Source organism: Ambystoma mexicanum, chromosome 3q, assembly GCF_040938575.1.
Source record: "Ambystoma mexicanum isolate Mex_15411 chromosome 3q, UKY_AmexF1_1, whole genome shotgun sequence".
NCBI classification, from domain to species: domain Eukaryota; kingdom Metazoa; phylum Chordata; class Amphibia; order Caudata; family Ambystomatidae; genus Ambystoma; species Ambystoma mexicanum.
Genome location: NC_090926.1, coordinates 871887429 through 871914324, shown reverse-complemented (window position 1 = coordinate 871914324; position 26896 = coordinate 871887429). Strand labels below are relative to the sequence as shown.

The window sequence follows — 26896 nt, the reverse complement described above, 5'->3', positions numbered from 1 at the left end:
CTATAACACTGATTACTTTACCAACTACCCTCCTGTAGGGTATCCAGAGTGTATCCCTTTCCTTTGTGAAACTGTCTGTCCTCTGTGTTCCTTTACAGTGTAGGTTGTAATTAGGTGCTAGAACTGTCTGTTATAGTAATAATAAAGTAGATATTTGTATACAACCTTGACTGGACAGTCCCTTTTATCATTGGGTAATAATTGTATTTTCGCTGTGTTGCAACTAACCAAAGATCCCCAACCTTGTGGAGATAAGCCTGACATTCCATCCACGTTACCAAAAATTGGACAAGGAGGTCTTATCATTTACTTGTATTCCTTCGGATCCCTTTGGTGTACTAGAGGTGTGGGGTTGATTGATGGTTTAGAAACTGATATTCTTCCCTGGACCACTGGTGCCCTGGAAATTGATGCATCACAACATTTGCGAGTCACATTAAACTACATTTTTAATGGATGCAAACATTAAGCAATACAATGGTCCCATACCCCTTGGCTGCCTTCACCCCTTTATTTAGTAGGAAGCTAAAATATGCAAAATCCATTCGGAGAAAATGTCTATCTTTAGGGCCTTAGCTGGGTGCCATGCAAATGGCACTCTGCAGTCGCGTATTTATTTGTGTATGCTGGTTTGTACATCATTGCATGTTGCCAACACCTGACAGATGGGCAAAAAAAAGGCACAGGTGGCCCGAGACAGAGCCCACGGCGAGCCAAGCAATCGTTTACAGCCGTTTGAGCATTCACAGGGTCAGGTGCCATGTGCTTTGTGTTGGCAATAATTTCTTTCGTAGGACAAAAAGGCCTTTGCATGCTATGCATGGGAAAATGGTGATCACACAATGCACTGCAGGGGGCTTCCCAGTGGTGCTGGAATGCCTGTCAGAGTGGGGCGCTGGCCAGTGGTGCCACTTCAACACAATCACACGCATTGGGTGATCCGCCCCCGTCCCCAGTCACTGAGCAGCAGAATATAGCAAGTCGGTGTGGAAGGGGCATCCCCTCAAGATACCTTTCAGAAACAGTGGCCAGTGGAGCATTTAAGGCCCATTTATGGGTTCTGGTGGGGTGTGGCCACCTGTAGAGGACACACCCTTGTGGTCCTGCAAAACCACCAGCTGCCCTAGCACTCATTAGAAATACTGCAACCGGGCACGGGCCCCACACAGTAATGTGCCGTGGAACAATGCCCCCCAAAATATCCTCACAAAATAATGTCCCACAAAAGGCCTCAAAGTGAGCACATGCCATTAGCCCTTGGTGCGTGATGGTTCCTGCTTTGCCAGTAAGAAATTATGTGCTGTGTGCATGTGCAGAACAGGTATTCATGCCTGCGGGCGGCCCACTTTCATGCCGCTAGTAGCTTGTAACTTGACGTCGTCCCCACTGGAAGTAACCAGTTGACCCATATGCAGACAGACTGATGACATAACCTGGGTGTAAGAAAACATACCCATTTCCCCCAGGTAATAAAACCTATAAATAAAACTTCTAGAACGCATTGTCTATTCTCAACTCTCTACCTTCATCTCCAACCACTCTCTCCTTCCCCCCACCCAATCTGGATTCCGCCCTCTTCACTCCACGGAAACTGCTCTCACCTCTGTTCTGAACTCTCTCCTTTCTGCTCGCTACTCTAAGCATTCCTCTATTCTTATCCTACGGGACCTCTCTGCTGCCTTTGATACTGTTGACCACTCTCTACTCCTTAGCTCTCTCTCTTCATTTGGCCTTACAGGCTCTGTTCTCGATTGGTTCTCCTGCTATCTTTCTTATCGCGCCTTGTCAGTCTCCTGGGGTGGCTGCTTCTCCCCTATCTTTCCTCTCAACTATGGCATCCGCCAAGGTTCTGTCCTTGGCCCCTTTCTCTTCTCACTCTATACTTCCTTCCTAGCTCCCATTATCTCCTCCTTTGGTGTCTGAACCCATTTCTATGCTGAAGATACCCAGCTCTTCCTTTCTTTCTCCTCCTTCTCACCTGACATCCACCATAAGCTCTCTTCCTGTCTCTCTGATATTAAATCTTGGATGTCTTCTCACTTCCTTTCTCTAAATGCAGATAAAGCTGAGCTCCTTTTCTTCTCTGCCAACACTCTTCCCCCTCCCTCCCCTCCTTCTTTCATTCTCTTCCCCCCTTCCTAGCTCCCCTTTTATCCCCATGCCCACAACCTTGGTCTCCACATTGACCCCCACCTCTCTCTTTCTCACCACATTTCTCTCATTGCCAGATCTTGCCGCTTCTACCTCTGCAACATCCGTAAATTTCATCCTTTCCTAACCTTTCACGCTACTAAACTCCTAATCTCCTCCCTCATCTTCTCCAGACTCTTCTACTGCTCCACTCTTCTCTTTGGACTTCCCTCCTCTCACCTCTCCCTCTCAAATCCATCTACCACTCTGCCATCCACTCCCTCAGCCTTCTCTCACCTCACAACTCTAACTCCTCTTCTCTTGACTCACTAGGTTGGCTCCCATTTCACTCCCAGCTCAAATTGAACTTCCTCTGTCTAGTTTTCAAAGCCCTCTATTGTCTTGCCCCTTCCTACCTATCCTCCCTTCTCACTTTCTGCACTCATACTCGTCCTCTCCATTCTGCGGATCACTTCCTTCTCTCTGCTCCTCCTCCAACCTGTGTCCCTTCCCTCTCCTTCCAACTACTCGCTCCTTTCCATTGGAACCACCTACCTCTCCCTGTCTGCTCCATGACCTCCTACCCCTCATTTCGTACTTCTCTAAAATCCTATCTCTTCCATTCACCACCCTAGTTCTTTTACTTCCTCTCTCACCACTGAAACCTCCTCCCCCTTCACATACTACCCCCCTTTCTCACTTTGGTCCCCCTCCACTTGCGCTTAATCTCATCAATAATGTAAATTGTTCCTTGTACTGTTTTCTGGTTTGATTCAATGTCATGTTTGGCTTGTTGTATTTGCTTGTTCCTCATGTAAAGCGCTTTGGATTAAAGCACTATATAAATCTAAATAAATACAAATAATAACACAAAAACATTGGGTGAGTGTTGGCAATAAAAGGCTGTGGGATATTATTGCACACTTATGGTCATAACAAAACATAATCATAATTACAGTAAACATAATATGCTGTACTTTTGGGCATCGGGTCCCGAGGTTGCCCCCTCTGGCCCGTACCGCCATTCTTGTCCCACGTCAGTGTGGTCACCGTACAGTGACCTGTCTTCTTTCTCTTTCTTCTCGCCCTTTTTCTAGGGTGGGAGGGTTCTGTGAAAAAGAAGAGACTCTGCGTATGCAAAGTACACTTTGGTTTGGGTCATCGTGCAGGGACCACAAACTGGATCGCTTGGGTCCCCCTGCAGGGACCCAAACTGATTATGTTTGTCTGCTGCCAAAGCAGCTCCTTGTATTGGACCCAGGGGCTGCCCCTGAGTCCTTGTTGTTCCTGTGTGCGGGGCTGTGTTGCCAGCCCGCCCCAACAACCCCCCCCCCCGGTCCCTTAAGAAGGTGATAGAAGTAAGGCAAGGCCTGGCATCCGAATGGCTGTCAGCCTGTCACCGGCCTTGCAGCGGCAAAGCCCCGGCCCGTAAACCTGGCCATTTCTCCAAGGATGCCCTAACCAAAATGGCGCAATCGTGTACTGGAAGGACCCCGTTCGGTTCCATTGAAAGAATCGAGTCTCCATAGGCCATTATTTTAAGGAAGTCCAGGATTTGGCACTAAGGCGTCTCGAGTGGCACGCAATCACACGGTAACTCTTCTGGGCTGTCCACTCAGCCTCTGTCGCAGGGTTAAATCTGTGTGACAAAGGTCAGGAGCAGCGCCCTGGCTCCCACTTGACACATCGTGAAGTGATGGCGGTGTGGCGGGCACAGAAAGGACTGCGAGGCTCTAGGCCCTGGTCTTTGTCGCATACAAAAGGTCCTCGCCGGGCCCATTAATCGCGTGTTCCACTCAGAGGGGCTCCCTGCTCCACACATGACACATGCTCACTCTCCTCAGACTAGGGCCCAGCTGTCACCCTCCCTCCGGACCATTCCGGCGGGGGCAGGTGCTCCACGGCGCTTCCACAGGTTTATGGTGCGGCCCTGCCCACCCACCCCAACTCCTCTCCTGCCCCTCCCTCCACTCCTCGCGCCCTTTCTGGCCTTGTGGCACGTCCCGGATCACACTGACAACTGTAAATGGGATTAGCCTCCGAGGGCCCTTTGAGGCTATCCATTATCCAGGCTATCAAAGGGCTCCTGGGTGTGCGGATTCTCCAAGGAGCATCCTGTCGGCAGCCAGTAAAATACATGCATGTCGACATCTGCCAGCTTAGGTCCACTCACTCGGATTGGAGCAAGCAAGGTTTTAGGAAGAAGGAAGTGAAAACGGCTGCACTATATCAATAGAGGATCGAGTTGCCACGCTTAGAAATAGCTCAGATGTTACTGCACCTGCTGTGGACATCTGCTTGCGCTTTGCAGGATATAATTGGAATCCAGACTCAGACTTTGATCTTTCTGAGGTTGTTGTATTAAGCAACATCGCTATAAAGTCATATGTGGTAGCAGGTCACATAACAGGGGAAAAAAGTTATTTTAATTCACCTGGCTGTTTTACACAGGGTTAAAGAGCGCCCCCCGCTCCACCGGGCTTTGGATTGCTTTATAAAATGTAAGAAACTACTATCAGCAAAACATACAATTAACCAGCAAAAGCACGAAAGTTCCTAAATCTCATTTTAAAAACTGCATTTGGCCTACAGAGCGGCCACTGCCATGTGGCCTGTGCTGATGAGGGTGTTTGCGGAATACCGTTAGATAGAGTGGAAACAGCACTACTATCTATATGGGGCGATTTTAAAGCCAACGCAGATTCAAATGACACTTCGGCGCTAATACTACTAGACCCCTCAGCAGCGTTCAACACAGTCGACCACGAAATGTTCATCAAAAGACTTGAGGAAATAGGAATCAGCAACACAGTGTTACTGTGGTTAAAATCCTTCCTGGCTGAAAGAACAGAAACAGCTTGGCTAACCGACTCAAATCAGCACCGCGCACATCAACCTGCTGAGTTCCACAAGGCTCATCATTCTCACCACTCTCCAACATATGCATAACCCCTCTAATCTATCTCACTAAAAGACATGGACCCACCTTCTATAACTACCCAGGTGACACACAAATCATCTACGAAATCATCACTAGTGGAGAACAAGACTCAACCATCATCAACTGCCTCACAGAAATAAACGATTGGATGAGAGCCAACAGCCTCAAACTCAACCCATACAAAACAGAAATCATGATCACGCCCAATAACCCATCGAACCAACCCCATCCCATGGCCTCCGCAAATGGGAAACCGACTGGAATCTTCTACGCGGTTAAAAACCTGGGAATCTTAATGGACAACGAGTTAAGGCTCGAACCACTCGTCAACGCAGTAGTAAAGAAGTGCTTCTTTCCACCTACACATATCCAAGTGGTTCCTACCTTTCCTCACCTTCCCACACAGAACACTTGCCCTCATCTCCCTCATTATGAATACAGAAAGCGGCAGCAAGAATATTCCCCAGACTCACTAAGAGCGAACACTTCACACCAGCACTGACAACCTTACATTGTTTACCAGTCAAACAATTTATTTTCTTCAAAACACTCTGCAGAACCCAAAAAGCAATCCACAGCCAAGCAATAGAATGCATACAAGGGAAAACCTCCATCTACAAACCAAACAGAGCACTAAGGTCCAGCAATGACATTCGCCTCAAAGAAAAACAATATGCAAAGCAGACATTTGGTGGATCAGCTTTCTCCTCCATGATAGCAAAACTTTAAATTCACTCCTGAAGGAAATACGAGCAGCAGAAGATCTCTTAAAAATCAGGAAACTGATACAGACCTGGCTCTTTAACACACGGAGCTAAACAGGAAACACTGAGGACCGTTCAACACAAAAGGAAACACCCAAAATAACCGAAACCCATATGATCCAAAACCTGTACACCCAATGGAACTAAACAATGAACACAAACCACCATACAAGAATATGATCCCTGCTATACCAACGTACCCAACGCAGAGAAAGAACAAAGAACGCCCATCGCTAACCCTACTAAAACATGTCCAATACCCTGCTTACTCAAACACCACACTAAACACATCCATACCTCTACCTCAGCAGAAATATGAAACCAGCACAACCTGCACCCTCTCTGCAGCACCCAACCAAACCCAATAAACAGCAGAAAACGAAAGCTCATACACATAAACCATTCCACACACACTCATCCACCGAACACCACCCAGCATTTACAAACTACACACAATCAAACCCAAAACACAGTGACCCATTTCTCCTAACTGAAACTACCAACAGCACATCAAAGCTCTCTAGCACTATCCATCTCGATCCCATTGACCAACCCCCACCCCACGAGCCCTCCTTCCTTTCCATATCCACCAGAGCACCTGGAGACCATGAAAAGGGCAACGGTGCGCGGTACAAATCACAATAACATAACATCTACAAAAATGCTAAGCTCTTTTGGTAACCCATTCCAGGTTGCTGCAGCCATCTTGGCCTTAGCCTTGTTCCATCTTAGTGTACACAATGCTAACTGTCTGGTGCTAGAAATAGAAAAGTGGGCCAGAGACAGAATTGCCAAAAGAACTTTCAGAAGACAGTGCAATTGGGAAATGTAGGGAGAGATGTGTCTGGAACAGGGTAGACCAAAACTGAGATTGGCAGAGAAATTTTGAGGGACTTGAAGACTTTTAAAACAGTGCCAAGGAACCCCTAGAATAAGGGCATAGTCAAGACATTATTTGATAAATGCGAACGTAGTGGAGATAGGAGCAGAGTAAGTGCGATAGGTCATGGTTCCGCGCAGGAGGCAGAGGTAACAGCGACAATATGAAGTGAATTGATTGATTTAAGGCACGAAAGAGAGAGGTTCATCTAAACGGAAGCGAAGATTTTTAACAGTAAGGCTGTGGTGAGGAGAACAGGGGGGGGGGCAAAGTTCAAGGTCCTACAGGGATGGGGGGACCAAATATGATGACCTCTGTCTTGCCAAAGTTAAAACCTTGAAAACTTGTGAACATCCACCGTGCAAGACAAGACTGAAACCTGGATGCATTGGTACGCAATAAGACCTCAGAGATGCCAAGGGCTGAAAATAGATATTGAAAAGGAGAAGGAAAAGGGGAGAATTCCAAGACGCACCACAGGGGAGGTGGTGAGGGGGAGTAGTTGAAAGGTGAGCGAGCAACAGATTGTGCCCTGTGGGAAAGGGAGAAAGTGGGCAATACCTGTAATGCTGCAGTGGCATAGAGAGAGGAGGAGCATGGGACGATCAGTGGCGTCTAAGTCCGCAGGCAGCATGATGAGGCCCACAACACCGCCTCCATCAGTAGCCATATCGGTGTCATCCAATTTGCACTCGCCACTACCCATTGGCTAGTGATATTGGACTCCTTGCAAGTAAGAAATAGTGTGGTTTGGGTATGTATAGAATTGAGACGTTGAGTGACTTTCTTGTGGCTGGCTAGTAGATTGAAACTTGAATTTTGCCCCCTGCAATAGATTGTGGAGAATGGACTCAGTCCCACGGTTGGTGCATTTTAGAGCACACATTTTAGAAACATTGGGTAAAAAGCCAAACAGTTTGCTAATGGTTTTGTAGGGTAATTCGTGAAAAAATGAAATAGATGCAAGTCACCAACAGTGCACAGGAGCATTTCTTCAACACCTTTTCATGATGCCTGTTCCCACAATATGTGCCAGTATAAGACATTTTCTCACTGACTGTGCCCATACATTTCCATGCAGACTACACCATTATATTCTAGTATTCCCATATAAGAACATACTCATGCTTGCTTTGCGCATAATGCCAGTAATGATACTATAAGAAAACATATCCATGTTTGTTCTGCCAATATATAGCATTGTCCACACGTAAGAGCATACTTCAGTTGGCATTACCATAAATAATTCATGCCAAAGTATGAAAACATATCCAAAACGTGTCCAAACTGGCTGTACTAAAATGCCAGTCGAGCTACATAAAAACACTTCATGGTAATTTTTACTGGCCAGCTATCAGATGCCCATTATCTTTCCTCATTGCCCTCCAGCACCTCACATGCACAGAAAATCAATTGTTGTACATGTGAGGCGCTGGGGGGTTTAGGGGTCAGTCTTGACATTGCATGGCAAGCTCTAGGAATCCCATTGGACTGGGCTGGCATTCTTTACTGGGCATACCCAGTAAAAAATGCTATGCCTGCCCCCCTTGGCCCCAGTGTCTTACACGCACACGATGAATATGATTGTGTGTATGCCAGGCCCTGCGTCCCAAATGCCTCACACACACACACACACGCACACACACAATCAATGTGGTTATGTGTGTATGCCAGGCCCTGGCGGTCCAGGGGTTGGGGATGGTATTTTTTACTGGACAGCTATCATAGATGTCCAGTAAAAAAATATCATCCCTGTTTACTGGGCCCCACAGAGCCAAACACACACACACACACACACACACACACACATAATCAAAGTGATTATGTATGTATGTGAGGTGTTGGGGTGCCCAGTGTGCAGGCATGGTATTTTTGATTACACATATATGATAGATGTCCAGTAAAAAAAAATGCCATCTCTGTCCACTGAGCCCCACAGGGCCAAACACAAGCACACGATCAATGTGATTGTGTCTATGAAAGGTGCTGGGGGACAGAGGAGCAGGTATGGTCTTTTCTACTAGACATTTATATGTCTAGTAAAAAAATACCATCCCTGTCCCCTGAGCCCCACAGCACCTCAGACGTAGAGCTGATTTTTGGGCGGTGGGGAGGGGGATTGTGCAACAAAGGTATTTTAAAAATGTCTTTGTTGCACAAATCTCCTATCCCCACTCGCCAAAATCAGCTGGGACCAGCACAAACAAACACACACACACATATACACAATATACACACATCAAGCACTCACGGTCTCATTCACGCGAGCACCCATCATGCACTCACTCATAACCCAAGCATACATGCATCCATACACATATTTAAATAAATAAATGAACATACAAAGGCACACATTTAGACAACATACACACTGCAAGCACTCTCTGTCTCATTCACATAAGCACCCATCATGCACTCACTCATAACACAAGCATACACGCATGTATACACATACTTAAATAATAAATAAATGAACATACAAACACACATTTACACAACATACACATAACAAGCACTCTGTAGCATTCACATGAGCATCCATCATGCACTCACTCATAACACAAGCATACACGCATCCATACACATATTTAAATAATAAATAAATGAACATACAAACACACACATTTACACAAATGCACAGAGCAATCACGCTCTCATTCACACCAGCATCCATCATCATACATTCATTCCCCTAACAACACAAGCACGCACGCATCCATACAGATAATTTACATATTAAAAAAATGAACATAAACAAACATACCATCTGCCGCGGGTCTTTCCTCTCCAGTGGTCAGGCCCCTGCTAGCATGAACAGGAATCAGGAAGCTTCCTGGTTTCTGCACATGCATGCAGGGGCCTGAGCATGGGTGACAAGACGCCCCACTCCAGCCTGCTCTTTCTGTATGTGTGAGGAGGTGCAGGAGTGAACCCTTGCACATAGAGACATGCAGTTCCCCAGCCAGCATTTCCAATGAGCCATGTGAGGCTGGGGAAGCAAAACACCCCCAGCCTTGCATGGATCATTGAGCTTGCAAGGCTAGGGAACTGTAACTGTCAAAGGGAAACGGCTGAAAGAAACAGCTGAGGGAGTGCTCATATTTTACTGGGCTTTATCCCCTATAATGGGTGAACGGGGGACATGCACCTTTGTCCATTATGGATGAGCCCCTTGGTGATACAGCTCTGATACTTTTAGAAGGCACCAATTCTGGACGAAGTTGTTCAAGTCATTGATCAAAGTAAAGCAGCTCAAGATGGCAGGTGAGCAAGCTTGAATCCCAATGGGGCAGACTCAGCTTTCATTCTTCCAGGGTTAATACCTTAAATCAGGTTATGATAGCGCATACAGTTCTGAGAAATTATAGCCTTTTGGGTATGCTTTGTAAATAGAGTATATTTGATTTGTTGGTATTTGAGGTGCGCAGGACTGGTTCTAAAGAACCCATATGAATTCTTTCCGGCAGGAAAGGCCTTGACGTTCACAAGGGAAGAGAAGAGTGGAGAACCAGGGCTTTGGCCTTCACGAGGGAGAAGATAACAGGCCAACCCTTCACATGCATGAGTGATATGACCGTCTGTTGGGCAAATAAGACCTTGAGCATCATGGATGAGGAGAGAATGTTGAGCAGCCAAAGCCTTTACATTCACAAGTAAGAACACTGTGGGCAACTGGGCCCGAGACGTTCAAAAATGTGATGGCACTTTATCTATAGGGTAAACCTTGAGATGCACAAGCAAAGTTCACTAGTGAGGATAATGCACATTGAGCAGCCAAGGCCTTGAGCTTCAAGAGTGAGGTGGCAATTTAACAGGCAGTCCAAATTACAGTCTATTTATTGGGCAGCCCAGAACTTGCGTGAGAAGACAGTATATAGGGCAGCCACGGCCTTGACGTTTATGAGCGAGATGTTATGTTATGGGACTATTATACATTGCACCAATAAAGCAGAGGTGCCTCAGATAACCGTCAGTTGAGAAGTCCATGTCATGGTGGCTAAACTTTAGATGGCAGTCTATTGGGCATCCTAAGTGTGATTGTGCATGGGTGAGCCTTTGATGGCAGTCAACCAGGCAGTTTAAGCCTTGATGATGGGTGAGATGCAAGAGCATTGAAAACTCAACGTCTTGACGTTCAGGAATGAGGCAGCATTGCACCGGGTAGAATGCCGTACTGATGAGTACATGGCAACCTACAAGGCAGACCAGGCGGTGAAGTTCTACAGAGAGATGACACTCTGTCAAGCACCTGGATTTCATTCTCATACTCTCCAAAACACCTTCATAAATTGATGAAGAAGGTTCCAGGGTGTTTTCCATCCACAAGGAAATGATTTTTTTACACCGTTCACGCCCATCATGTGGGTAATAGTCAGTGGTGGAAATGGAAAGAAATTGGTGGGGGATCCCACAAGGGCCGGGGTGTGGGCGGAGTTTGGGGGTGGTGCCTGAGGAGGCAGGGGTAAGGGGGCGGAGCTGGCAGTTGACCTCCAATCAAAGGAAATCTCCAAAATAATAGTTTAAAACGGCCCAATTTCTTTCATGCTGCTTCTTTTCCAAACGATATATCAATTCCACTTTAAACCACTCCCATGGCACTGGTGATGAGTTACTTCACTATGCGGCTGGTGATGAGTTACTTCACTATGCAGATAATAGTTTTGACCAGTGTTGCTGAATAAATATTCTTTAAAATGCACAATTTGCATCCGATTTTATTTTAAAAAAAACTCCCCCTTGGGTACTATTCATACAGGGTGATTTCTGTTTGCCATCAGCAACGTTTTCTTTTAGTTGAAGCACACCCGGCACAGCTCCTGCAGTTCCCCTTGTAACGCAGTTGGGTGGCTGCATCGTGTGTTATGTTAATAGGGGTATTTATTTACGCAATGTTTGTGATACCTGTATATTTATTTATTTATGCAATGTTTGTCGGATACAAGTATCTGACAAACATTGCATAAATAAATAAATAAATAATATAAGTCCATGTATCCGACAAAGGTTGCATAAATAAATAAATTGGGTCGTGTCAGAGGACTATAACTTCCTCTTGTGACCTCCTGAATGAGGTCACCAGAGGAAGTTAGTTTGCAGGCGGGCGTATTTAGTTTTTTTTCCCTTTTTTTTCTTCTCTCCAGAGCAGTGCAGGGATTCGGGGTGGCTGACTCTGGCCGGATACTGAGATCCGGCTACACATCTGGTGCCGTATCTGGAGACAGCCGGCCCAATGACCAACGCTGGTAATAGTGGTGATGATGTGTCTGTGTTTTACCAATTCCAGGCTTTCGTCTGATGTAGTCTTATGCATTTCTGGCATTTCTGACATACTACCATTCCTGACTTTGGTTCTTAAGTGAGCCTCCAGGTGTCCAAGACACAGAGATCACCATTTGTCTTTCCTTTGAGGCTATTTTGGAGCAGATTCACATCTGTTTCATTCCCATTCTCTCCACTTTTCCCGGCTGACTGGCTGAGGGGCCCTTCAGTGCTGAGTTCTGGGCCCCGTGGTGTTTGTGTTGTTAGCTTGCAGCCTAAAAGATTCCTTCTCTGCTACTCAGTCCTGTGAGCTGGCCTTAGTGTGGCAAAACGCATTGTACAAGCAACAAAGCATATCATATATGTATGGTACAAGTCAAAGCATCATAACATAACATGACAGAACAGAAGGGTGCAAGACTGTCACTAAATACAAGAGGACAGATATCTGGCCCTTCTTTTCCTGCCTACCCTGTTAGTCGCACATACACCTGTGCCTTTCACACAGTACAAAACAAACCCAGCCTACACAGGGAGCTCAGGATATCATTCCCCACAGTAGATGGCAACATGTTACTATGGTTTCATAGCCTGATCCCAAGTAAGGCACCACCCTGTCTCACCATGAACACTTGAATGACATGACGTGGAAAAAACTCGTTTAACCTTTTTGACTATTGTCCATTTATTGCCCTTACCTTCTGTTACTAACAGCATTCACCTCTGCATACAGCCAAGTCCTGACTAGCCACTCATGGCTCAGGCTTGGCAGCCACAGAATTAGGTTTCTGGAGTCTGACCTGGGGTGCAAGGTATAGAGATGCCTGGGCAAGTATGCCACTAAACATCCAGGGTTGCTCGAGCTCATTCTCGATCCCTCTTGCATGCAACATTACACTGCCAAATCTGCCTTATAAACACCAACAGATGATCACAATACTTTAGGACATATCCACCTCCTCCCTTTTGCACAACTCTGGCACACTAAATAGGACTGGCATGCACCCATGCTACCAGAAAGCATTCTTCTCGCGCCGCATCCCTTCCAACCTGTCCAATCTGTTTTGCACTTTCTTTCTTCCAGCACACTAAGGTCTGGATACCCCGAGTGCACAGTAGCCACTCCACGGAAAAGCCTGGGCTCTCTGAAACCACAATGGTGGTGATTTGGTGCAGTATAAAAGCATTGTAACATAGCATAGCATTCTGTGTATGGAGATGCAATTTTCACATCTTAAGAAAAGGAGCTTTTGTGCTTCGGCTGAGTGTGCTTTCTCTGTTTAAATATTAATACCTTTTGGCAGTGGGGAGGAATGCATTTTTGGAACTGTGTGCTATTGATGCAGAACAGGAAGGCTGGCGTGTTCTCTCCTTTGTTCTTGGCAGGTAGACTGGCAGCCCTACCTTGCACAATAGTAACACACACTCAAAATACCACAGGCGAGCTTGAGCCAGGGTTTCACAGTGGCTATACGCTAAGGGAAAAAGGTTTCAAACCCCAACTAGACCTGATAATATGTCTAAAAAGTGTACTTTAGTTCTAAGGGTGAGGCTTCATACCTTCCAATGAGAGCACATCTTCAAGGAGAAGCACTGGCTCCCCTTCAAGCATGCATCATGTTCAAGATATGCTGCAAAACAGCCAAGAAACTCATCAGTTTCTGGAGTCGAACACACCGCCACTAATGGCCACAAGATAGCCAAATGGGAAGCAAAGCACTTCAAGAGGGACATAAAAGCTATGGAGCAGGCTTTAGCCTGCTTTGTGCCATGTACCAGGAAAAAGCTAGGGAGCAGGCTTTATCCTGCTATGCACCATGTATCAGGAAAAAGCTAGGGAGCAGGCTTTATCCTGCTTTGTGCCATGTACCAGGAAAAAGCTAGGGAGCAGGCTTTATCCTGTTATGCGCCATGTATCAGGAAAAAGCTAGGGAGCAGGCAGGCTTTATCCTGCTACGCACCATGTATCAGGAAAAAGCTAGGGAGCAGGCTTTATCCTGCTATGTGCCATGTACCAGGAAAAAGCTAGGGAGCAGGCTTTATCCTGCTATGCGCCATGTATCATGAAAAAGCTGGGGAGCAGGCTTTATCCTGCAATGCACTGTGTATCAGGAAAAAGCTAGGGAGCAGGCTTTATTCTGCTATGTGCCATGTATCAGGAAAAAGCTAGAGAGCAGGCTTTATCCTGCTGTGCGCATTGTATCAGGAGAAATCTAGGGAGCAGGCTTTATCCTGCTATGTGCCATGCATTAGGAAAAAGCTAGGGAGCAGGCTTTATCCTGCTATGCGCCATGTATCAGGAAAATGCTAGGGAGCAGGCTTTATCCTGCTATTCACCATGTATCAGTAAAAAGCTAGGGAGCAGGCTTTATCCTGCTATGCGCCATGAATCAGGAAAAAGCTAGGGAGCAGGGTTCATCCTGCTATGCATCATGTATCAGGAAAAAGCTAGGGAAAAGGTTTTATCCTGCTATGCGCAATGTATCAGGAAAAAACTAGGAAGCAGGCTTTATCCTGCTATGCGCTATGTATCAGGAAGAAGCTAGGGAAAAGGCTTTATCCTGCTATGCGCATTGTATAAGGAAAAATCTAGGGAGCAGGCTTTATCCTGCTATGTGCCATGTATCAGGAAAAAGCTAGGGAGCAGGCTTTATCCTGCTATGCGCCATGTATCAGGAAAAAGCAAGGGAAAAGGCTTTATCCTGCTAAGCGCCATGTATCAGGAAAAAAAATAGGAGGCAGGCTTTATCCTGTTATGCGCCATATATCAGTTAAAAGCTAGGATAAAGGCTTTATCCTGCTATGCGCCATGTATCAGGAAAAAGCTAGGGAGTAGGCTTTATCCTGCAATGCGCCATGTATCAGGAAAAAACTAGGGAGCAGGCTTTATCCTGTTATGTGCCATTCAGGAAAAATCTAGGGAAAAGGCTTTATCCTGCTATGCGCCATCTATCAGGAAAAAGCTAGGGAGAAGGCTTTATCCTGCATTGTGCCGTGTAGCAGAAAAAAGTTAGGGAACAGGCTTTATCCTGCTATGCACCAAGTAGCAGGAAAAAGTTAGGCAACAGGTTTTATCCTTCATTATTCCGCTATCAGGAAAAAGCTAGGGAGAAGGATTTATCCTGCTATGCTCTGTGTAGCAGGAAAAAGCTCAGGTACAGGTTTTATCCTGCAATGCACCGTGTCTCGAGAAAAAGCTTGGGAACAGGCTTTATCCTGCATTGTGCCATGTAGCGGGAAAAAGTTAGGGAGCAGGCTTTATCCTGCATTGTGCTGTGTAACAGGAAAAAGCTAGGGAGCAAGTTTTATCCTTCTATGGGCCGTGGAGAAAAGGTTGGCCTCTTCCATCTTTCACTTCAGGAAGAACCCTACTCAAAGAATAGCTCTCTAATCACTCTCCTCAATACTATTTGTCCCACTCTGGGGCTAAGCCCCTCTCCTGCTCCTCATGTGGACGGCAACAGCCTGTGCTACCACCACACCCTATTGCCACCTTCTCGGTTTGTGGACAGTGTACAGTGTGCAGTGCTTTCCAGCTAGATTTGCATTAAAACATCACATACATACCAATCTGCCACAGCAGACAATGCCATACTATGCCATACCATACAAAGCCATGCCATAACATAACTTTCAGTCGTCTGCAGCTGACTGAAAGGTCAAAGAATTGCAAAAATAGATCAGAAGAACAAAACACATTTCAAATGTAAAGAACGAAGGTGAGGCTGTGGCACGCGCGGGTAGAGGGTTCTGCCCTGTGGAAGTCCTTATGCCACATCCTAAAAGAGGGGACACTTGGCAAAGTGTGCAAGGGGAAATGAAGGCACAGTGTAGAGGCTAGTAAAGATTGTAAATGTTTAACCTGGGCCGGCATGCTAACCACTCAGAGAGCTTGGAACATGTGCTGTATTCTCTAGTATAACCCCATGTTCTGAGCTCCCCTAGTGCTGCGCACCCCTCGCCCTGTGCCTCGCTTGCTCCTACCTCCTGCCCCTTGCCGCATTTAGCACCCGTGGGTGTTTTAGGCTCAAATAAATGATAAAATAAAAAAGAATTACCTTCATTCCTGCGGCACGCTGCTTTAGTGACTTGCAGTCCATTTTCAGTGTTGATATCGTTACCCTCATCAACACTGAAAATGGACTCCCTCTCTTACACGTGGCGTCACAGGACTGAAGGTAAGTTTGTCTTTCTTTAAATAATTTACTTTAGCCTGTGGCACCAAAATGTCTTTACTCGAGGGTGTTAATGGCGATATGCACTTCACCGTTGGGCCGACCCTGCCTGTGACCGCACCATCACCCATGTTAAGGGACCCTCACTATGCTCATCCCCTCTATTTGGGTGGCAGGCAGTTACCGGCAGGGTCGACCCGCTGCCTCAGTGTATTGTAAGGAATTGTAATGGGTTATTCATAACGCACTAAATACCCAGAGGTTTCTGAGCGCAGACCCGGGAATCGGACCTGTGTTGCTCAGCGTGGCCTTGTTTCCAAGGCGAGCAAGTTGCCCCTGAGCTATCCTCCCAAAACGAGGCGTATATCGCCTCAATAAGGCACTCGTAAAAGTAAGAATTCCAAGTCATGTTGCAATATGCATGTGGAAAGCAGTGACATATTCATGCTAACAGGCTCTGGGTCTGACGTAACCAATATTTTCAAACACAGGTCTGAGACCATGTGTGAAGGAACTCTCTGGAGGACACATTCAGATAAATGGATGGTAAGGGATGAAGAGGTGGCTGATTAAGTAATGAAGTGGTGGAGGTTAACGCTGCTATTAAAAATAACTCCAAAGAGAGAAAGTCAATCAGAAAGGCGATGGGGAAGGAAGGAGATGGGGGTGGGGGCGTGGAGGCTGGAGCTACGGTTTTTTGTCTCTGAGGAGTTAAGTTTGGACACAGCTTGTGGCCTTGGGCCATGAGGGCATACTAGGTGACAAACTAAAATAAAGGGTACGAGACAGAGGGGCTGATAACTGGGGATCGATCCTGCCAATGAAAGAATAATTTACAGTTGTCATTGTGAGCAATTCATTTCTGGGGCACCAGTGGTCCAAAGATGAATAGCGGTTTCTAAACCATCAATCAGCCCCACACCTCTAGTACACCAGAAGGGTTCCGAACAGATTGGAAACACAAGTAAATTATAAACCTCCTTGTGCAAGTTTGGTAACGTGGACGGAACAGCAGGCTTATCTCTGCAAGGTCGTGAATTGTTGATTAGTTGCAACACAGCGAAAATACAATTATTACCCAAAGATAAAATGGACTGTCCAGCCAAGGTTGTATAAAAATATCTACTTTATTATTATCACAACAGACAGTGCTAGCATACTACAAAATACAACCCATCTTGTAAAGGAATGCAGAGGACAGACAGTTTCAAAGAAGGAAAAGGGATGCACTCTGGTAGTTGGTAAAGTAATTAATCTCAATAGTTCAAGGATACTTTGGTGCAGCACAAAGGGAGCAATGGGTCGTAAAATGTCACTTGGGGCCTTTGGAGAAGGGCTCGAGGGACAGAACCTCAATGTACCTTGTGCTTGTAGAAGTTCTTGGTGCTCGACACGTCGAGGCAGTTTCAGGGCGCTTTGCAGCTCCTGCGACAGAGTTTAAGATGGGAGACAGCTGCGAGTATCAGGCATCAGGCAGATCAGCTAGCGAGGCTGGATGGATGGCTGCAGGTTGGCCTACAAGGTAGCTCAGGGTCAGGAATATTTACTTGTCTCAATGCTGGTTGGCGGGTCTGAAGCACTGGTCAAGGCGTCTCAGACGGCGTGAGTGACTGCAGCGTGACAACAGCGTGCAGTTCAAGGGTCTTGACTTCCTTGAAAATGTCCTTAAAAGATGGACGCTGGTTGATGCTTGTCGTGGCACTCCTCCTAGCTTCTTACCTGGGTTTGTGTTTTCCTTTAAGGGGGACGGCCCAGTGCTGAGGAGCGTGATTTCAGGCAACGGCCTTGTTACTTGTTCAGAGACTCTCTGGCACTTCCCACCTAGGAAGCTTGCTGACAGAACCTAGCATGGCACACAGTGTGCTGGCTGGGTACAGGTTCTGGAGCTGCTGGACGGGTCCTCTGAGTTTGGTATCTCACTCTGTTCCTTGGGAGATGTTTAGGGGAGGGATCTTGCTTCTCTCTTTGAAATCCTGGCTTTTCCTTCACTGGCGGGAGCTGAAAGGCGGACTGTACCTTCAGCTAGGGTTCAAAAGAGTCCTTCTTCTTACTCCTTTCGAAATCATTGGATAATCTGCTAAGAGAGGGGCTCAGCCCACTTTTAAAGCCAAATGGGCCCCAGTGCTTGGTGCAGGCTAAGCCTACCTTAATGAACTAAACATGGGTTCCCACCAACAATCTTCTGTTATGCGTGTGGTCATAACCAGAGTGCTTTGCAACAGGAAAGGTAAATGGCTGAAAACATGTACTACTAAGTCCTACCCAGCTTCCTGTCTGTTGTGGATCAAAGGGTCTCTCTGGTTAATTGAGCTCTCTGTGGTTCCTGATCAAAGCACAGGTCTGCCTTGAAGTTGTGGCGAGAACAGACATTCTGTCTCCATCAAGTCACATACTTCTATTGTCTGAAAGGGGGTCCTCCTATGGGGTTTGCCTACTGTAAACAGTTGTCCCAGACAATGCATTTCACTGCCTTTTATACTAAGGGGTGGGAGCTGACTTCAGGTTGGCACTGATGCGTATCAAAAAGGTGTTGGGTTTCCTGTCCCCTTTGTCAGCTCTGCGACCAGGCCTCTCACAGGCCTGCTTCAATTAACTCTCATGAGTATGAACTGCCACCAGCAGACCTGACAATAGGCAGGGTGGTTCCATGGAGCCTTTGATATTTAATTAGGCTGGCCACGGCAGGCAGAAGGTGTGGCCCTCCTCCTCTTGATGCTTTTGTGTACTCCTGGCTGTCACATTCCAACTAAAAGTGACAGGGAGGACTGCGCCTGTAGGCTGTGTCCTCCCAAGTACACAGGCCTATGGGTTTGTTGTGCGTTGAGCATAGGAAAATGTGTGTGGATGAGACCCACACATTTCCTGAGGTTGATCTCCCATCATTCAATTTCTTATAAAATATCAAAAAAGCCCATCTGAGTGCACACCCGCTGTGCGGATGTACAAATTCCTCACAGTCATATGTAGAAAGAGAGTGATGCACGACTCCAAACAAGGTAAGCACTTCTGAAAAGAATAGAAAGGTAACCCAAGATATGTAAGGAAGTAGGAGTTAACTTCATATGTCACATGGAGCAAATGCCCTACAATCAACGCTTTGCCATCTACATGACAAAGTTATGTTATGCAATCTGATGTTAGCAAGTGGGTGAAAATGGAGATACTTAAACAAATGTATCCAAAGCAAGTATAACGTTATTCAATGTAGTGTTCCCGAGAGGGATATCTGTCCCAAATGATAACAAATAATGGAGTCTAGCTCATCTTGGCGGAGAGGATAATATTCTTGTCGCAGTAGAGTGGAACATGCCCCATTGCATCACCCATATATCACCCTCAAGGCAACGTAAAAGCTGAGAGAACAAATCACTCACTGGATGGGACCACTTTTGTAAAACTAAATGGCCAGAGTAAGCTAACTCGATAACATGTATTTATATTTCATTGGGTAGAAATGATTGCCATTCATTTCCTTGTTTAAACTGAGGACGAGGTGCAACATCACTTTCAGCAATTGCATTGCCTCTTGGAGGCCCATGCCTCAGGGAAGCTTCCCACTATCCTATGTTGTGTGAGCTGGTGTGCTTACTTTAAATTGTCATTATATTTATATATTGAGCAACTGTAGAGGAGCAGGTGGACACCTCATCCCTAGCTCCCGCCCCCTCACCTCCGTCATATATGAACAGCAGAAGAACCCTATGTGGGACACCAGGCATCATCCCAAGACCACATTGAGTGTATGAGAGATGATACGCACTCAGACAACTGTATTAAATGTCCCCTTGCACTGAAAGGCTGGAAGGATGTCAGCACACACCATTGGACATCATCGAGCTATAAGTGAAATCTGATGAGAGCAGAGTGACGTCATGGAGAAAAGATACCGAGACGCGCTGTAACGATATGCAAACACTTCAAGAATAAAGATGTAACTGAAGTATCAAGAGAAACATGTAATCAAATATGAAGACATTATATATTCAAAGAAGATAAAGTAACCTGCTGACTAAGAAGTGCATATAAGCAGAAATGCAAGGTAGACGAGACATATAGAAGCTTGCTGCAGAAGAAAACATAACGTGGCTAGGGCAGCCATGATGGAAAGATGGACGTCGGACTCATGTTGTAATCAATCAAGCTACCTCAGAGACAGACCAGGGCAGCAGTGTCAGGAGACGCCTGAAGAAGAGCTTCATGTGAGCAATAAATAGGAGTCTATTGGCCTGGGATCATGGATGCTACTTCAAGATATAATTGCAAGGCACAAGGGGAGTCAGAAGGTTAAGCCATGTACGTAAGACATATTTCTCTTATATTAAGCAAAGAGGAAAACATCTGCAAGAGCCAAGTATTGGACAATTAAAGATGCGAAAAGCCCATGCAAGGTGGAGTGAGCAAGTCTCTAGAGACCAAGAGGATTAATGACACCCAGCAAAATTGCATCAAATAGCAGTAAATAGAAGGTCGAAAAGGACACATTTGTGTTCTCCTCACACGTGAATCAGAAGTAGAAAGCAACAGCTATTCATTAAGCTCCAGATGAAAATAATGGTGTGCCCACACCCCCTTAAAAGTCCCAGAATCAAGAACAGGCTGTGAGGTCAACTACAAAGGAGAAGCCTTGGCTTAGGGCCAGACCGAAGAGACATGATGGACTAATTGGGAAAGTCGGGAGTAGTCTGACATTACTCTCAGTACCTGGGTCCCATTTTGCTTACGTTTTGCTAACGAGCCGAAAGTCCAAGGTTGATAAAACATGCCAACCAATCAGAGGCTTTATGTAGCAAGATTCTATACAATGTTGCATAGGCCAACCCACACCATTATTTTGCTATGATTTATTTTATACGTATTTAGAGGTGGTTTGTGGCGTGCCTAAACAGATAAGGGCAGCCAATGACGTTATTAATACTTATGCATACCATAGGTATATATGTTCCCTTAACCAATCCCTCCCTTCAATAGGTTTTTAAGTTTGCCACGTAGGATGATGTCATAGAGGATGCATATCGAGCTATAAAACCTTTGCATAATCAAATTGTGGTGTGAGTGAACTGCAGCTTGTTGTTCGCCAGATTGCCCTACTTTATGTTATGCTGACAATAAAGTAGTACTTTGCCATATTCTTTGAGTCTGTCTGATTATTTGGGTCTGAGATCCATACTGGTAATTCCATCTAGCACATGAGACCCTTCAAGGTGTGAGAGCACACAGCTCTGGAGTCTATTAAACTATGAATGAGTGAGCGTTTTGTATATCTCACACTATATAGCCATTGATATAGACCATTATTACAAAACAGCTCCTCGGTTATCCTAAGTTTAGCCACTACTGAAACTAGGACAGATGGTCTCGTTGTGAAAGTGGCAGCTTTCCTGGAAACAGGCAGTAGTTTAAATATTTCCTGTTTTTACCGACCACATGAGTACTGATGGATTTACCTCATACGTATTTTAAAAATACAGCATACAAAATATACTGGAGCATTAGTGGTTTTAATAGTGCTCGTTTTCCCCCCTAGTGTTACCTAAACCCAAAAGGTAGAGATAAAATAATTAAATAAATGTTGATACCATGTCATGTATCGGGGTAATGGTAAAAACATGAGGGATTTTAAAAACCTCTAATTTTAAAAGTACACCTACATTGGATTTAGGATCACTTGAGATATGTTTTGCATGTAGCCCTTGAATGTACTGCCTGTGATAAATGAGACATAGTTACACCAGGCAGGACATTTTAGGTACCCCATTTGGTAAACACTGTGCCCAATCTGTGCCCAACTCATAATTACGTGTATTTTTCAAATAGAATGTATTGAAATACCACATAAAGTTACTGCTGCTGTTACCACCATACTCATAATGAGGCACAATGCGTTTGGAGCCCTTGTCCCCAAATAGTACCTTGCGGACCACAGCATCTCAGAGCTCCTCAATGTGAGATGGTCGGGAATATTTAGCAAATAACCACTGGACAATGTTCTGTCTACAGCACATCAGACGTGAGGGCCCATACTGGGCAAATCCTGCGATCTGGAGCGGGGGCAGTCCGAATCCTAGCTACACTCCTTCCAGATAGAGGTGTGGGCTTCTAAAAGCTGTGTAAATATCTCAGACAACTCAAGACTCTCACACTCCATAACAGAGTCTCAATGGCCTCAGTGAAATTAGCATACATAGGACCCATCATTCTTTTTATATTTAGATACTTTAACCTTTGGCTCACAACTCTCAACCTGCAGTCCTGGGGGATGTCTGATCTCATGATTTGTCTGCTCTCTTTCTGCAGGCCACTTTTTTCAGAGGTTGGACTCAGTCCCCTCCCCAGCTAAAATGAGAAACATTGAATGTCCTCTTTGAATTTATGAACTATAGACAACCTCAGGGATCAAACAGCGGTCATCAGGTCTGCAGGCCTAACACTACCACTGCACTATATAACCTGATGAAAAATAGCAAACCACTCAAGGCGAAATGTCTCATTTCAGTACTGCAAGTCCCAGGGAAAACATGTGTATTGGTTCTTGGAGTTTAAAACATGCACACCTTTTAACTATTTCAAAAACACTATTAGAAGAAAATATCCTCTCTTGGTTTGGTGTGTGTGTTGATTTAATGAAAGGCAAATGCCATTCGTCCTGTGCAATTTGGGTGGTTATGCAAAGCCAATTCAATGAAATGTGGATATTTCACCTTGATATGCTAATTTCTGCTGACGTCACATCCCATTGCGTTTGCTGATGTGTCCCCCCACTTTAATGTTTAGAACTTGACCCAGGAATTGAGGTCACACATTGAATTCCAAAGCAGTAACATGGAACGTTAGGGTTACAAGGCGTGCAGGCAGAGCTGTGTTAAGCCAGCGGGAGAAGGAGAACATTTACTCATAAAGCAGCAAGATCCATGTTAGAGCTGCACGGCCACTGTCAACACATCAACACAAGCAGGTTTTGGCAGGCGCCAAGCCCGCCTCGAAAGAAACGCATAAATAAGATAACGTAATGCACATACCTGATCAAACAGCGACTTCCAGTGCTGGGGTAAAGGCGCACATGAGGGGAAAAGGAGAAACGTGAAATGGTGTTATAGTAGCTGACCACTATCAACCGACAAGTCATGAAAACAAGCATTACAAGCAAGTCACAAGTCTACAGGCGGCCAGTCTCACTCAAGGTGCTCAAGCATGTACTCCCAGCACAACTACACGTGAATGCGGTGTCACACGAGTGTGCCGCATGGCATCCGTGCCACCCAGCGGGCCCAAGCCTTTGCCTGAGCGAGAGCCATCAGGTTTAAGCAGCGCACCTCACCGAGAACCCAATGACCAGCCCTAGCAAACAAACGGCTCCCACCCAAGGAAGGCCCGGGGGAGACGCTGAACGACTGAACATTCGACTTCAGTCTGGGACTGAACCACTTACGGCTCAGGAAGAACCCAAGAACGCTGCTCTCAGCAGGGCCTTCCTTACCTGCCAATCCCTTTCTTCCATGGTGGCCCTGGGGCAGAGATCTCCCCCTACAGGACCCAGGAACTGCTGCGCTCTCAGCTCATCCCTCCGACAGAGCTGGCCCTAGGATTTGCGGGGCTCAGTGTGGCAATAGAGTTGCGGGTCTCCCTAATTAGTAACATCACCGGAAAAACATGTCACACCATGAGAATGACATTGGAGAGGGCCATGGGACGTTACAGGGCAGTGTACTTTCGGATGTGCAATATATGGTAATCACTGTTCTTATTCATGGGGCAAGATCATGCGTGAGGCCTTTTTGGAGTAGTGGACAGTGTGAGATAAATCACTTACAGTGATTTCTAATTTGGCAGGACGGGGTTAGTGAAATGACATGATTCACCTGGAAGAACACACTTTGATTAAGTGGCAAAGCCAGGATTTCAGGCCACTCTGCAATATGGGCACTTGAGCATATCTTCCCAGCTGTGTTTGGCAGAATTATTGCATCCCACAATTCCTTTTGCAAATGCACTTCGAAAATACCATCTGTTTTTGCAATGCCATGGAACAAAATTGTGATCATGGTTTGCTAACTGAGGTTACCTGTTTTTGCAGTGGTTTCATGATTGCTTTCATTTGTATGGTCTACATATTTGGGTTTATTGTCCAAACTAGTAATATGCTTTTAATTGATAAGCAACAAATGAGGATTATGTGTGTCAAAAGAAATTAATCTCCATGCATTTGTTAAACATAAGGCAAGCTAGATAACTAACAGATGTTTCCTGCTTTGACCGTAAGTTCCAAGGGCGTCAGGGCAGGGGCTGGGCCTTGGGCAGACAGTGCAAATTCCCTTGATTGCAGGACTGTCTTATAATGCAAACGAGGCCGCGCTGCTTTACTGGGGAGGTCTTGTGGTAGTTAGAGTAAGCAGTTATGCAGGGCTTTGCATCTTAACAAACCTAGCACAGGGCCCGGAACAGGGAAACAACCTAGTATAAAAAGTACAAATTAAGTGTTCTTTTCCCCCCACCTTGAATGGAAGACTACAAATACCAGAATGCAATTCAGAAGAAGGCTAACAAAAATAGCCTGTGGGTTTTTAAAAAATGTACTTTCAAGACTTAAAGACTCAAAACAAAAGTTAATGTGTGACCGGGTAATCTGGTTGTTTTTCATTGTCTGACATGGGATTTCTTCCCAAATGATGTAAGGGACTTGTGAGCGTCTACAAAAAACAACACTTTTTGTTTGGTCGGTGTAATAAAATCACATGCCAGTTAGGGAAATAGTTGAATACGTTTTTGTGATGTATTTTAATTGTCTTGGAAGAAGGCATATATTTAAGCAGGTAACTGGTGCTTTGTGTGTGTGCTTTCTGAACAAAAGGCCCCTTTTGCAGTTCTAATAACAGTACCGTTCAGCATGCCTTGTCCAAAACAATGGTTACTTAAATGAACCATCACTCATAAGTAGCTTCCATTTTAAGTGCTCCACCATAACAAAGAGAGGGCTAACAGTAAGGTATTTGTGAGCCACCACCGGGACCTGCTATGCAGCTTTTGCTGGACTGCTGGGGAGCTGGGGTGTGGTTGTTGAGGTATTTTTATCAAGAGCGTCAGTTGAGAAACCACGGCCTCGCTGGGACACACAGAAAAAACAGCCTCTTGCCTGGAACAGTGCGGCCTCTTCAAAATTTAAACTGTATCACTTGGTACACAAAAGGCAGCTGGTGCCAGCGTGCCCCGGAGGAGCGCAAAGCCCTGGGCGATAGCACCATCTGCCCATGCCCAGGGCCGACCCTACCCTCGGATCTTTCATCACTACCCAACCTATTGCATGTCTCAACCAGGTTTTTGAGAATGCAGTGTTGCAGTGTCACAGCGTAGAGACACTGCATTCTCAAACACTCGGCTGAGACTAGTGGCCGAAGTGAGCGGGAACGGCCGGGAACGGTGTTCCACTACTTTTATATTTTACTGTTAACAGTTTCATTACTTTTTGCAGCCATTTTCACCAGTCCAGAACTTCTCTTTGTGAAGTTAAAGCACACTTCTCCACTTTACCACCCGATATCAGTTACAGCTAAACTGAAACCTGTTTCAATTCAATTGGCTGTCAACCAGCATGACTGCGACCCTTGAAAAATATGTTGCACGTGGCTCCCTTCCTGCCTACTCTGTCCCCCGCTAGGGTCACAGTTCCATTACTTTTTTTTAGTACACTTGTAACACTGGCTGAGACATGCAGCAGGTGGGTAGTGAGGAAAGATCAGAGGGATGCCCTGAGAGCACCGCCCCCGCCTGCTGTTTTTGCTCTCAGCGCCTTGAAGCCCCCCATAGGCATGTAGTGTGCAACAAAACTCAAATACGTAAATAAATGTATCTCCTTGTGTTCTAGCGTGGACCCTTCCCCCCGCCCCTCTCCGACTCTTCTCATTCCATTTCCTGATTGCGTATATGTTGGGAATAGAAAGTGTGTGCCAGTAATCAAAAGGCACGCTTTTAGTAGTAGAAATCTATCCATCGCTTCTGGGAGACGCTTTCGATGTTTGCGATTTTTTGATATTTGATTTTTTGATCGATGCTGCCACAGATTTTCCAGAGGGTGTGGCAAAGCAAAACGGTGCAGCGATGGACCACCATACATTGTATTATGTTAGAAAGCTTTTATACTGCACAAGTCACCACTCTAGTGATCCTACAATGGGGGTTGCTTATCCAAGAAAATGGCGTACTGTGCCCTTATCCAGGGTAACCAGATCATAGGGCAAAAGGGGGAGGGGGCAGGAAGAAGTAGGAATAGGATTGGGGTGCACAGAGCTAACAATTGGGAATCTGCAATGGGATTGTGGGAGAGGTAACATGATTGTTTACGTAAGGGTTGCGTATGCACTGGTAGGCTGTGGGTCTGGAGGAATGCTGATCTAGAAAGAGGGAAATCTATGGGAAGAAAGTAGGATTTCCTGAAAGGCAGAAGCCTCTAAATGGTGCCGACAAGCACATGCTAAGTAGCACATGCACAGGTCTGACTGGCGGCCAGCACGCCTCTTCCCATCCTCCCCAGAGTTGCCAATCGGCCACATACCATCAGGGTCACCTTCATCTAGTCATGGGTTCTCATTACGACTTTGGCGGTAAATCTGCCAATGCACCGTCTAACTCAATTACTGTTACCGCCACTATGACCTGTGGATTTACCATGGGATTACGAACGGCAGCATTGTTGTGTTAGTCACCGTTTATGGACTCTATAGGATTCCATAGGGCTTTTTGGTGGACTTACCATGAG

General features: G+C 45.8%; 1 protein-coding gene and 1 long non-coding RNA gene across 3 annotated transcripts in view; one reads left to right on the top strand and one right to left on the bottom strand.

The window, feature by feature from the left end:
- The window catches only part of RHBDL3 (rhomboid like 3), a 1128603-nt gene that overhangs the window by 877878 nt on the left and 223829 nt on the right, over positions 1-26896 (bottom strand). For both annotated transcript variants that reach the window (XM_069654975.1, XM_069654976.1), the window contains exon 2: positions 23166-23189. In XM_069654975.1, the coding sequence (XP_069511076.1) occupies positions 23166-23189 (24 nt within the window). The remainder of the gene's footprint in view (positions 1-23165; positions 23190-26896) is intronic.
- LOC138583062 (uncharacterized) overlaps positions 1-26896 on the top strand; it is a 581843-nt gene that overhangs the window by 464114 nt on the left and 90833 nt on the right. The window lies entirely within an intron of this gene.